This window comes from Chaetodon trifascialis, chromosome 15 (genome assembly GCF_039877785.1).
Source record: "Chaetodon trifascialis isolate fChaTrf1 chromosome 15, fChaTrf1.hap1, whole genome shotgun sequence".
Taxonomy (NCBI): Eukaryota; Metazoa; Chordata; class Actinopteri; order Chaetodontiformes; family Chaetodontidae; genus Chaetodon; species Chaetodon trifascialis.
Window position 1 is genome coordinate 7,575,729 of NC_092070.1, and position 12,064 is coordinate 7,587,792.

At 48.0% G+C, this 12,064-nt stretch overlaps 2 protein-coding genes across 5 annotated transcripts; one reads left to right on the top strand and one right to left on the bottom strand.

Moving 5' to 3' along the window:
* Positions 1 to 371: 371 nt before the first annotated feature.
* ubn2b (ubinuclein 2b) lies at positions 372 to 10,110 on the top strand. Of its 3 annotated transcripts, none has more exons than XM_070980453.1 (17): positions 372 to 1,050; positions 1,876 to 2,004; positions 2,115 to 2,216; positions 2,772 to 2,903; positions 3,033 to 3,139; positions 3,375 to 3,870; positions 4,345 to 4,415; positions 4,497 to 4,626; positions 4,969 to 5,075; positions 5,151 to 5,261; positions 5,346 to 5,489; positions 5,608 to 5,658; positions 5,748 to 5,790; positions 5,984 to 7,279; positions 8,330 to 8,537; positions 9,104 to 9,172; positions 9,436 to 10,095. In XM_070980453.1, the coding sequence occupies exons 1-17, from the start codon at positions 736 to 738 to the stop codon at positions 9,480 to 9,482; spliced, it is 3,558 nt and encodes a 1,185-aa protein (XP_070836554.1). In that variant the 5' UTR covers positions 372 to 735; the 3' UTR covers positions 9,483 to 10,095. The 3 variants fall into 3 exon arrangements, with proteins under 3 accessions (XP_070836554.1, XP_070836556.1, XP_070836555.1); XM_070980454.1 differs by having other exon boundaries at positions 596 to 1,050; positions 3,036 to 3,139; positions 9,436 to 10,091; XM_070980455.1 differs by lacking the exon at positions 9,104 to 9,172 and having other exon boundaries at positions 9,436 to 10,110.
* A 76-nt stretch (positions 10,111 to 10,186) lies between these two features.
* On the bottom strand, positions 10,187 to 12,030 carry trir (telomerase RNA component interacting RNase). 2 transcript variants are annotated; one of them, XM_070980457.1, is made up of 4 exons: positions 11,936 to 12,020; positions 11,162 to 11,472; positions 10,740 to 10,811; positions 10,187 to 10,652 (listed from the first exon to the last, which is right to left on the bottom strand). In XM_070980457.1, the coding sequence occupies exons 2-4, from the start codon at positions 11,465 to 11,467 to the stop codon at positions 10,545 to 10,547; spliced, it is 486 nt and encodes a 161-aa protein (XP_070836558.1). In that variant the 5' UTR covers positions 11,468 to 11,472; positions 11,936 to 12,020; the 3' UTR covers positions 10,187 to 10,544. The 2 variants fall into 2 exon arrangements, with proteins under 2 accessions (XP_070836558.1, XP_070836557.1); XM_070980456.1 differs by having other exon boundaries at positions 11,162 to 12,030.
* Between the last annotated feature and the right edge of the window lie 34 nt (positions 12,031 to 12,064).

Below are 12,064 nucleotides of genomic sequence, written 5' to 3' on the forward strand. Positions count from 1 at the left end.
TTCTGGTGTAAAAGCTATTCATTCAGATGTTTACATGTGATCAAAAACTTGACCTGTATTCTCTGCAGCTATATTACAAAATTGACAGGATATAGTCTGTGTGTGAAGTACAACTTTATCTTTAGGAGGAATGGGGGAATAAAATGTTTGTTTTCCGGATTTTACGAGCAACCAGGGCAGATTAATCATCCAACATTCAGTATAAATCCTGCTTGTAGTAAACAGTAGTGAGGCATTCAGGGTCCGGACATCCCGCCTGTTCAGAACAATCATCTCCCGCACGTTCGCGCTTGTCTGTCAGGTGGGCGTGTTCCAGCTCTGCCATTGGACAAACGCCGTTCCCTTTCCTCCCCGGCTTCCGCTTTCTTTTCATACGCACGCCCAGCCACTGAATAATGATAATAATGATCAAGATGGCTACTACAGAATCCTCCTTGCGGTAGCTAACCACCAATTTCATGGAAGCACTCAAAACTGCGATTTCCCACTGTTTAAGTCCCTCGTAGGTGACGGGGTCGGTGCCAGGGATACTACTATATGGATTAATACGGGCTGAGAGGAGATAAAAGTAATTGTGTTGCCTGCAGCACTCATTCTGAGGAAGCTAGCTAGCAGAGCAACGAGCTAGTTGTACTTGTCGACCATCTCCAGGTTTAGCTTTCCAGCCAGCGGCGGCTCAGAGGAGTGCGACGCTCCCCGGTTTTGCGTGCCCGGTCGTCGGACGGAGAGCGTCAAATGGCAGAGCCGCGGAAAGTGCCGTTCGTTACCATCTCGTCCTTCAACACCTCGCCGCCAACCCCGGAGTCCAACAAGAAGCGCCGCCGCGAAGATGAGGCCATCGACATCACTTTTGGGAAAGATGGAGGTGGAAGTGCCGCGGCGGTCGGGTCAGGAGGTGGCGGAGGTCTGTTCGGTAATACGAAAGGAGGCGATGGCGAGACCGAGGAGGTGAAGCCCACCGTCCGCCTCAACCTTCCGCTGACCGAGCCAAATGATCGAGCGTCGGCGGAGTTCAACTACGGCGAGCTGGTCAACTCAACTCTTTCTCAGGTTAGGAGAGAGGGGAGACGCGCTGTAGACACCATGGTGTGCACAGGAGGGGCCTAACCTGGCTTCCCCTCAGGAGTGCTGCGCTGTTCGGTTTGTGAGGCTGAGCTGTCACACTTACAGATGTTGTTATTTACTTTAAGTGTTCATTGTGCACATGTGGAGCTTAGACGGCACAGTGTCCCATTGGAGAGCTACTGTTCTTATGCGTATTCATTATGATCAAAACAGGAAGTTAACCAGGATGAGAAGTTGCATGTTTAAGGAGCAATCCAGCGACTTTCGTGTTGCATGTCCATAACATTTGGTGACTTGCCAGAGACAGGAAATTGGTAAGGCAGATGTGGAGATATGTTGAATTTTAGTGTTTAGTGTGAGTGAAACTCGTTCTCATCGTGTGGGATAGATGTTAGTTTCTCAGGTTTATGACTTGCAAGGCCCCACATCACAATTTAAGACAGTTGTGTGATTACAAATACTTTACGTTGATAGTATTACACTATATCCATTAAATGTTCTTTGGCTGATGGGAGGGGTCCCTTTTTGCATGATTTTCAGGCGCTACAGATACAGAAGCGTTAAATTGGATATATCAGAGCTCTCGGAAAAGTCAAGCGTTTCCCAGTTATAATTACAGCTTCGATGTTGAACTTTGTTTACAAGTTTGAATCTCGTAATTGCACGCAGATCTTTATACAGCTGTTTTTCCATAGGCGTAGTAGTCCAACTGATGATGTTCGTATCCATTTGTGAGAATAGGTGCTCCACAAAGAAAAACATATAGAGCCCCTCATTTCATTCCTTTATTTATTTCCTTGTTATCCTCAGGTAAAGCTTGCAGGATCAACAGTCCCGAAAGGACTCACTCCCCCTCTGGACCCCAACGACCCCTTTGCTGATGACGACAGGGAGAGGCGGGAGGTAGAAGAGCTGGCCAGGAAATTTGAGAACAAATATGTGAGTGTTGTGGTCTCAAAATGTCTGAATACAGTATTATTACACGTGTAATTGTGTGAATGTCTAATGAGTATTTGTTTGTGGTCCCTGTATTTGCCCTCTGTTTGCAGGGCGCTGGCCCAAAGAAGAAGAAAAAGGACAGGATGCAGGATCTCATTGACATCGGCTATGGCTATGACGAGACCGACCCTTTCATCGACAATTCAGAGGCTGTGAGTTCCCCTTTTTTTGCTAAAGCAAACACATCACTGTCTGCATCACCCATAGATCGTCACTTATACGTCTGAAAATTAAAAGATTAAATTCCAAAGTGTGTGCCTAAACAATCCTTTTAGTTTTTCATTTCTTCTGTCTGTGAAGTTTTCTCACAAGAGTAACAAAATCAAGTACACTCGAGTATACTAAGCTGTTGTCAGTTTCACATGATTATATTTGTTTATGTACTTATTTGTTTGTGTGGCAGTCATGGATGGCATTGTCTGACAATGCAATTTGCAATGGAAATGAGTGCTGGAATAGATAAAATAAAAATAAATTGTTCTCAGTGGTGAAAGTGCTTTAGAAAGATCTTAGTAAACACATTACTTTCTTGTATACTAAGTGCAAAAATAATGTACCACAGAGATTAGTATAAAGTGCATACAGTTAAGAATGATGTGGATGTGGACAGTGTAATTTTTGTTGTTTTTCTAAGCGCCGGTGAAAGGTTGGGGCTGTGCAGCGGCAGAAGAAAACTAACAGTAATTATACTTCTCTCCTGGCCTCAGTATGACGAGCTGGTACCGGCCTCTCTCACCACAAAACATGGAGGCTTCTACATCAACACAGGAACTCTGCAGTTCAGAGCAGCGTCGGACTCGGAGGGAGAAAATGCAGGCGCGGAGGATAATCACTTCAAGGTCGGTTCATGTATGAGCGGGCGGTGAAGTGTGCACACAGGCAGAATGCAACATTAAGAAGTCACATATCTGTCGTTGACCGTTTGTTTTATCGTATTAATAAACCGACTGTTCTCCTCCTGTGTGCAGAAGATGAAAGATGGCGAGGAGCGGGTGATTAAAAAACGCAGGAAAAAGCAAGAAGGTGGAATTCTGGAGGAAAAGAAACCCAGAAAGAATAAAGTACCAAAGCCTGGGTGAGCTTTTAGGTTTTCTTCAGTGTTTTATCTCTGGCTTCTTGTTTCTCCAATATTTTCCATGCATGGAACATTTCCTCTTTTTATGACTCTGTGTGGTCGTGCAGTTTAATTTATGAGCCAGTTGTATAGATTGTTCTCTTACGGGAAGTTAATCACTGCAGATTTATTCCTGAGCTCAGTCCACGTTCTCTGTGCCAGTCAGTTGAATGTCTCTCTTCTTGTGTCGTGGCAGAGTTTCAGTCCTGAATGTTCATCGGCCAGAAAAGAAGAAGAGGAAGAAGCTGATGAAGGATTCTCTCCACTTGGCCAACATGCTGCGTCGCTTCACCAGGGAGAAGGAAGAGATGCGCAAGAAGAACATGGCCTCAGCCGGTCTGCCACGACCCCACACCAAAGTGCCCAACGCCAACAGCGCGCTCCTCAACACCCACTCCAAGGCTGCTGGCGGCAACGACTGCAACATGGCCGACCTGACCGCCGACCCGGCCGTGATGTCGCTGCTGGGCTCGGCCAATAACGACATACTGCAGGACATGATGGGTGACCTGGACTTTGGGATGCTGGACTCCCCTCAGCCCTCCAGTCCAGTGCAGGGAGAGAACGGCTCGTTTGGGATGGCGCATAAAGCAGGTGGCAGCAGAGTGTCGCAGGGTAGCGTGATGACCCCCCCTCCTCTGCCCGGTGGACTCCCAGGCCCACTCACAAAGCGCATTGAAGACCTGAGAGCGGTACGAACTTCCCCCAGGTCACATGTTTTAGATCAGGGCTTATTTTTTGTTCATCTGTTCATCGTTTGGTCTAGAAATATGTCAGAAAACAGTGAAATATATGCAGTAGAATTCCCCAGAGCCCAGAATCCAGACCAACAATCCAAAACCCAACGAACCAGAGCATGTCTGTCATATTTGCTTGAAAAATGACTAAAAGGATGAATCAGTTATCAAAAGAGTGGCAGATCGCTTTTCTTTTGACTGACTAATTAACTCATTAACTGATTGTTGAAGCCTTAGCGTGAGTGAAATCTGAATATTCACGACACAAGTCATGTTCTGGTTCTGACGTGACAGCTGCACAAAACCATCCTGACAGTATTTGGCACAAAGAGGTCAAACAGCCATTTTCAATAGCCGTGTTTGTCAAGCGTGTGACAGGATGAACAAAGACGTGACTTTACTCTGTCTAACGCTCGTCTCTTGGCGCAGGCGTCCCGTCTGTTTGATGAAGAGGGCAGGAAGAAATTCTTCACTCTGGATATGAACAACATCCTGCTGGAGTGAGTTTAGAGTTTCATTTTCGCCGTCTGGTATAAAAACACGTTGAAACATACATCTCTGAGCTTGCGTGTGTGTTTCAGTATTGAGCTGCAGGTTCAGGAGCAGCCTGCGGAGGTGCGTTCAGCCGTCTACTCTCACCTGGAGGCCTTTGTGCCCTGCAATAAAGAAGCTCTGCTCAAACGCCTTAAGAAGCTCAGCCTCAACATTCAGGTGTGTGGGAGTGATATTATTCTTAGACACGAGGATTAAAAAAAAAAAAAAAGCCTCTTCAATTCAGGCTGCAGTGCAGGAGGACTGCAGAGGAAACGGTAAACTGTGAGCTGATTAAACAAAAACAAATCAATTTTCAGTTTGTGCTATTAAATTGGTCAGCAGATGAGGCTCGGAGCCGGTGAGCTGGCAGGTGTAGCTGCAGGGAAGCAAAGTCATTGTTTTTGTTCCTGCTGCGTTCGCTGGCTTTGCGCCTGTTATCCACTTCTATATTTAGCATATGACTGCGCTGCCCAGCATATGCGTGTGAGATTTCTGACTGTGCTCATCCCTGTCGCCCAGGATGACCGCCTTCGAACGCCCCTGCTGAAGCTGAAGCTGGCGGTGTGCAGCGTGATGCCGGAGCAGATCGCTCGATACAACATGGACTGTATCGCCAAAGTGGCAAAGTAAGGGCACGCCTCGACACAGCTGGTGCTTTTTGAGTCGTTGCGTCTACAAGGTGTTTGTCTCTGTGTTCACAGGCAGCAGTCTGAGGAGGGAGAGAAGAACGGGTCAGAGGATGATGATGAGGAGAAACCAGGGAAGAGGGTGATGGGCCCACGGAAAAAGTTTCTCTGGGACGACAAACTCAGGTCAGTTCGCCGAGGGAGGTGGCTGTAAATGTACATAACGTGCAGCGATGGAGTCCTCACTGTGGATTTGTGCGTGACTTCCAGGTCGTTGCTGTGTAACCTGGTGCGGGTGAAGCTGAGCTGCTACGAGCTGGAGGGCAAGAACTCGCTGTCTCTAGAAGACTACCTCAAAGCCTTCATGGAGACTGAAGTTAAACCTCTGTGGCCTAAAGGCTGGATGCAGGCCAGGTGTGTGTATCTACCTGCTGCTTTACAGGTCTTCGACAGTGCTTAGAGCTAGCAGGACTGCAGCCAAGCGTCTGTTCCCTGGCCGGCTGAGTGTTAAATAGTTTCTTTCTGTTGACAGGATGCTGTTCAAAGAGAGCACCATGGCTCACGGTCACCTCACAGGCTACACGTGAGTTGTGTAACTTATTAACTCGCTTCTTCATAACAGCTCGGACTAGTCCGGCTTGTTCTCATGCACTTGTGTTTTTTTCGTTCCAGAGCAAAGAAAAAGATGGTCCCTACCCCCAAGGCCAAGCCAAAGGTGAGACTTCAGCATGACTGCAGGTCACATGTGAACGCAGCGTTTGACAGATAGAATGGTTCTTTATAGCAACTGAAGTTTAAAGTGTACATGCACATGTGAGTGATGTCAGTAGACTAGAAACAGTGTGGACCCGTGCTTTCAGTCTGCAGTCAGTTATGAAGTTTGTGTAAATGTCCTTTTTGTCCCTCAGGAGGCGGTGTGGGTCCAGAGGTCCACGCCCTCAGTGGGTTCCACTCCCTCCCCTGCAGTGCAGGTCGCCAAGCGACCGCCTCAGTCACCGTCTGAGCCCATATGTCTCGATTCCCTCGATGAGGATCTGACGGCTCCCTCCCTGGACTCCATCTCCCAGGCCCTGGCCATCCTGGGCAACGCAGCCAAGGGCCTGGCCCATGGGGACAGCCCCCCGTCCCCGGATGGACCCAAAGCCACCACCAACCCCTCTGCTCTCCATGCCACGCCAATCCTGCAGCAGCAGAAAAAGAACTCTGTCAGCACTCCCAGCTCCAATGCACCTCACTACATCTCTACCTCTTCGTCTTCCTCCACCTCTCTGTCTCGGCCTCCCTCCATCACGTCCTCCCCTCTGCCCTCGGTGAGGGTGGATGGGATGGGGGTGATTAAGGGCACGGTGCAGGCGCACAGACACTCGGTGTTGAACACTCAGAGAACTTTGGGTGTGGGTGTGGCTAAAATCAACTCGCCTGCCTCAGCGTCACCACCTAAACCCCGTCCCCCACCCACTGCATCCCCGCTTGTGGCACCAGGATCAAAGATGGGGGTCTCCAGTCCCACCTCTGGCCTCCTCAAAGGCAGCAATAATAATAAAGCCAACAGTGGTGACACTCTCATCATCACCTCGCCTCAATCTCGGCCACACACCCTCCAGTCCCCCTCACACATGACCCCTAAAACCTTCCAGTTGCCTCGCCTTCCCCAGACCCCACAGAGTAAGTCGTCCCCCTCCCTCTCTCAGACGCTCCCTGGAGTTCAGTCCCAGCCCCGGCCTCAGTCCAACTTCATCACCCCTATGCACGCTACTCTCACCAAGTCCACCCACAGCAGCATCCCGCCCATCGTCAAACTCACTCCCCGCAACCCCAGCCCTGTGGCGACCACCACCACCTCAGTGTCCCCCTCCATCTCTCAAAGCCCCAGGTCTCAGGCAACCCCCTCCATACACCAGTACACTCCCAAATGCGCAACAGGGTTCCGCCCGCCGTTCTCAGGTGCCCAAGGAGGAGTAACCAAGCCGGGGCAAGGCAGCTACACTCCTCCAGGCAGCCAGAAGACCCCCACCAACAACACCACCACCAACACCAGCCTTATTAACACCATATCCATAAGCAAGCATTCAGGATCCAGTGCCTCCCCCACAACAGCCTCTGCCAACCCAGGCCAGCGTCAGAGGCCCGGGGGTGGGACACCTCAGGGGGCCAAGCCAGTCGCGTCTGTCCCATCGTCATCTGTCTCCTCTCAGCTGCCACAGGTTTGTACTGTCAGCATGTCCGGATGACTAACCACTGAAGAGGGGCATGTGGTCACTGTGTGACCCCAGCAATCCTCCATACAAAGCTGGATCTGTAATGTACATTTACTCAAGAATTTGTTCTCAGCTGTAGTTACTTTGCTGATTTGATTCAGATTTTATACAAAAAGTACATTTTTTACTATGTTACATACAATAAATTAGTTAGTTTATTGACAGAAAATTGATCTGCATCTATGTTGCTAATCGATTTATTGTTGCAGTTGTTTTTCAAGCCAAAGCACCAAACACCAAAGTTCCTGCCTCTCAGCTGTTCCTCTGGTCTACATCATTATGGACTGAATGTCTTTGGGTTTTGGACTGTTGCTCAGACAAAACAAATCACTCAGAGAACTTGCTGTGTTCTAATGTCTGGGACATTATGACGGACATTTTTTCTCACATTCTTGTACATTAAATGGTTTATTGAGAATAGAATTGGAAGCTTATTGCATTAGTTGCAGCCCTACATTATTATAGATGAAAATTAACAACAGAGCTATAGATAAGTATACATGGTAGTTTTCTTTATAATGCTGCTTATGTTCAGGCATCACTAATAATAATTACACAACCCATTATACAGGATATACTGACATGGTCCATTCTGCTGCAAAATGAGTATTTCACTTTTGATACAGTTTGCTGATAATACTCTACTTCTACTAAACAAGGTCTTTAATACGTTAACACTGCAGTACTCTGCAGAGGATAGTGGAGTAGAACTTAAATGTTCCCATGGGGCAATTCAGCTTTCAAACCACAGTCAATATTAGTAAATATTAAAGACAACAGTGAGTGGATCTGAGCACTTCATTGAGTTCCACTTCTGTGTCGGAGGATATTTTATTGTGATGTGGGTGAAGTGGAAGTCAAACGCAGTGTGTGGGAGTGTTGGGAAGGAGTTGTTGTAGACTTGTTGGCTTCCAAACCCCTCCTGTGTTTCCGGACACACCATCCAGAAACTGCAGTTTGTATTAAACCTGTTGTTTACGCCCTGTGTCTGCCCAGGTCTCCACGGCAGGTAGCGGCGGTCTGCTCGGCTCCGCCTCGTCTCTTCCTCTGGGGTTCGGGATGCTGGGGGGCCTGGTGCCCGTGTCCCTGCCCTTCCAGTTCCCCCCGCTGCTAAACCTGCCTCAGCTGGGTTCAGCCAGCTCCGGCACGGCAGCCAGCGGCTCTGCAGCCAGTAGCAATGCACCGTTCTCCACCCTGACCCAGAGTGAGTGACGCACGCAGGGCAGACATGTGGCTGCTCCGTGCTGATGACGTTCGCATGACGCACCGCACACATTTGTGGCAGGTGCTAAATATAGTAGAACGTGTAAAATATTGTCAGGTTGATGAATGAAGTGTTTTACGCATTAGGCGGCACTGTGTGGCGCTCTCTCTGCTCGTCTGTTTGGATGTTCTGTATAGGCCTCGTTTTGTGTTGTGCGTCAGAGCATCATCTGTTTTATCACCATATTGTGTGTCAGATTGTGATTTTTCTCCTGTTTGACATTATTCCATTTTGTTTGCTTCATTTCCCCAAATTTCTCCTTTTCTATTTTTGTCTTCGCTCCTACCAATATTACGCCAATCCTGTGTTGGTTTCTTTCCCGCCTGTCGCTCACTGTCTCATACTTCTATCTTTACCCCTCCTCTGTTTGGCTGTCGTTACCCGTCCTTTACCTCTACGCCATCTTGCTCCATCTCCTCTTTTTCCCCCCCCTCCTTTCCTCCCCATCATGTTGCCATCTGCCCATCCCTCATCTCCCTCCCTGTGCCCCTGTCCTGTCTCCTCAGATCTGTATAAGAGTCTCCAGTCAGGGTCTCAGGTTGCTCTGCCTCCTCACTTGCAGCTCGCTTTCTCAGGTAAAATCTGACCCTCCCTCCACCCTCAAAGCCTGCTCCATTTACTCCCCCCCGCCCTCCTTCTCTCTTCAGGTGTCTGGTGTGCTTTGTCTCAGGTTGTCCTTTTCTGTCTGGTCCCGTTCTGTCCTCTGCTTGTCTGTTGGTAACCGCATGCCTGTTGTGTAGTCATTTTTAGCTGTTGTCCACTCTCTGTAATACGTGTTCTTTATGTATCTATCAATGTTTTTCACTGACTTTTCAAGAACTATTTGATTCCTATCCAGATGTGAGTCAAAGCCAGGGGGGAGACGCTAAAAGGAAGAATCTATGATGCAGCTGGAAGTCACCGCCCAGCGGACGCTGTCTCATGAAGTCTTGGGACAAATCAGGATGGACCATGACAGATGGACTTGTAGGGGTCTGAAATGAGGACGGGGTTCCATTTAAGATCCTTGATCTGAGATCAGCTCAACTTTTCACAAATACCACAGTTAAATATACTTTTTAAAACAATTTGATAACTTTTAAATACTATTCTTCATAGAATTGTTGAATGACAAATACAGTTTGTCAATGTTTACAAGATAGACCTTTATCACTGTGGACAGGGAGAAGGAATGAACGGGATTTTTAGGCGAGTGTGTGTGTGTGTGTGTGTGTGTGTGTGTGTGGGTTTGAATGAGTTTGGCTGGTGGGATTGAAAGTGTGCCTTTTGTATGTCTCCCTCTCTGATGCATGGTCAGTGTGTCTATTTGGTGCTGTTTTTATCATAATGTAATTATCACTGATACCTGTAAGAAATGTAAACTGCAAATTGACTTTGAGCTTTTTTCCCCCCCAATGAGAGCTGTACACTTTTTCATTGTACTTGAATTCTTGAATGAATTCTTTTCTGTATAGAACTCAAACCTACTTTTAATTAAAATCTTTCCCTTCAATGGAGTAATTGATGTAAGCTTAAAATACTTCAAACTGCTTTCCTCTGGAGGGCCTATGGTAGAAGAGACAAACGCAACTAAGGCACAACACCACACATGAATGGGCAGTGTACATTTATTTGACACCTTGATTTGACTAAATCAAATTCAAGTATTAACAAACCCCAACTTAACCCAGACATGACAAATCTGAACATGTTTAACCATAATGGATGTTCCTGAAATACCTTTTGACACCAGATCAAATTAGCAGAGTCCAACAAACAACAAGCAGGACAAAAAACAATAGAAAAAGGGAAAACGGTCTGTCAATCTAAGCAGTTTGTGAAAGACTGCGTGTGAAAGGTAATTTGGACTGGCAGTATGAGAAGGTCAGGATTGGCCGGCCCTCCCGGAGCTTCTCCCAGATGGTTTTCCCCTCAAAACATTGTCGCTTCGCGTCTGCCTTTCGGAACCTACTTGACCAAAGGCCTGGTCTTATCGTCGTCACCACACTGGTGGGCTTTGTACTTTTTGACCTCAGCCATGTACTTTGACCAAGCATCGCTCTTGCCGGGCTCGGCCTGCAGGAGAGGAGGCACAAAGTGATTCAAAGGTGGAGTCAAGAGTATGTGATCTAAATCTCCACCGAGCCACCAAAGCCCACTTACCTCTGTGTCGTGTTTCTGCTTCTTCGCAACCATGCCGGTCTTTAGGAACACACCGCCTCTGCGTTTCCCCACCTGGGTTAGGGGATAGAAGACTGAAACCGTTATAGGAGCCCTTGCAGATGGACTGCCAATGAAGGAGACTACACCAGAGCAGAAGGTCTACATTTAGTCTCTTGCCGCACCACCAGCGAAACCATCATCAGTGAGGAGCATCCCCTGTCTTGACTGGTCTATAAATATTACATTACAATGTGTTCATAAAATAACTTCAGTACAACAAAAGCACTGGTATGTGTGTGAAAAGCTACAATGTAATAACTCAAGTGCCAGTTAGAGTAAGACTGTCAATCACAGCATGGTGCATGAATTTGGATGTGTGTTGAACTACTGCCATCTCATCTTACAACTGCCAAACCCCTTACAAAGCTCGTCACGGGAGGGGGCTTCTTTTCCACTGGTGTCTGTCCTTGCTCTGTGGCTCTCGCTTCTCCACCTGTGTGCTGCGTCTCCTTTTTCCTCTTCTCTTCCTCCATCTTCTTGAACATCTCCATGAAGCTGCCGTCGTTCGCGAACACGTTTCCCCCGGGCACCGGGGCTTTGCTTGCTGTCGTTGCGGGGCTGCTGGAGGGGGACGCCGGGCTGCCGCAGCTGGAGTCGCCACTGCTGCTGCTGCTGCCGCCGCCGACGCCACTTGTTTGAGGTTTGCCGTGTGCCCGCTTTGAATCCATGTTTCCTGTGCGTTGATTGACAGGCAAAGTCCAGCGGTTCAAAGCACTTATGCGCCCGTTTACCGAACAGTACGGCTTTGTTGCGAAGTTGGCCTTTAATGAGCAGCGCTACCAAACACGCTGCCAGACGAAGTAGACCCCACCCGCAAATGTAAAAAGCCCCGGAGTTTAACTAAACGGTTGTTAAGACCGCTACAGGGGGGAAATGCTAACTTGTAATGACAAAAAAATCGCAATACAAAGTCTAAAAAATGCTTCACAATGTGAGCCCTCTATCGCATAACGCTAGCCCCCGACAACAACAAAAGCAGGCGCTGGTTCGGCAGCTAGCGTGGCTAAAGCTGTGAGCTAATGGCCAGGTTTAGAAAGGCCTTTACGCACGAACAAACTCAACTTGAACTTTCATTCATGTGTTTGACGCATCCAAATATAATAATACAGTCAAACTGTACAACGAGGTCCGAATACCAGCACCGCAGACGTGGAGATTAGCAGATTTTACCACCGCTTCTCGCTAACTTTAGCCATCCATCAGTTGCTGTCGGCCATGTTTAATTTCAGCCAATGACGTCACGTCGCGGCTGTGGCGCCCTCTGC

Coding starts and splice junctions, on each gene's coding strand:
- trir (XM_070980456.1), bottom strand. CDS start 11,467: ATGGATTCAAAGCGGGCACACGGCAAACCTCAAACAAGTGGCGTCGGC. Junction 10,812..11,161: donor CCCCTCCCGTGACGAGCTTT/GTAAGGGGTTTG, acceptor CCCCTAACCCAG/GTGGGGAAACGCAGAGGCGG. Junction 10,653..10,739: donor AGCAGAAACACGACACAGAG/GTAAGTGGGCTT, acceptor CCTCTCCTGCAG/GCCGAGCCCGGCAAGAGCGA.
- ubn2b (XM_070980453.1), top strand. CDS start 736: ATGGCAGAGCCGCGGAAAGTGCCGTTCGTTACCATCTCGTCCTTCAAC. Junction 4,416..4,496: donor ATGAACAACATCCTGCTGGA/GTGAGTTTAGAG, acceptor TGTGTGTTTCAG/TATTGAGCTGCAGGTTCAGG. Junction 9,173..9,435: donor CTTGCAGCTCGCTTTCTCAG/GTAAAATCTGAC, acceptor ATTCCTATCCAG/ATGTGAGTCAAAGCCAGGGG.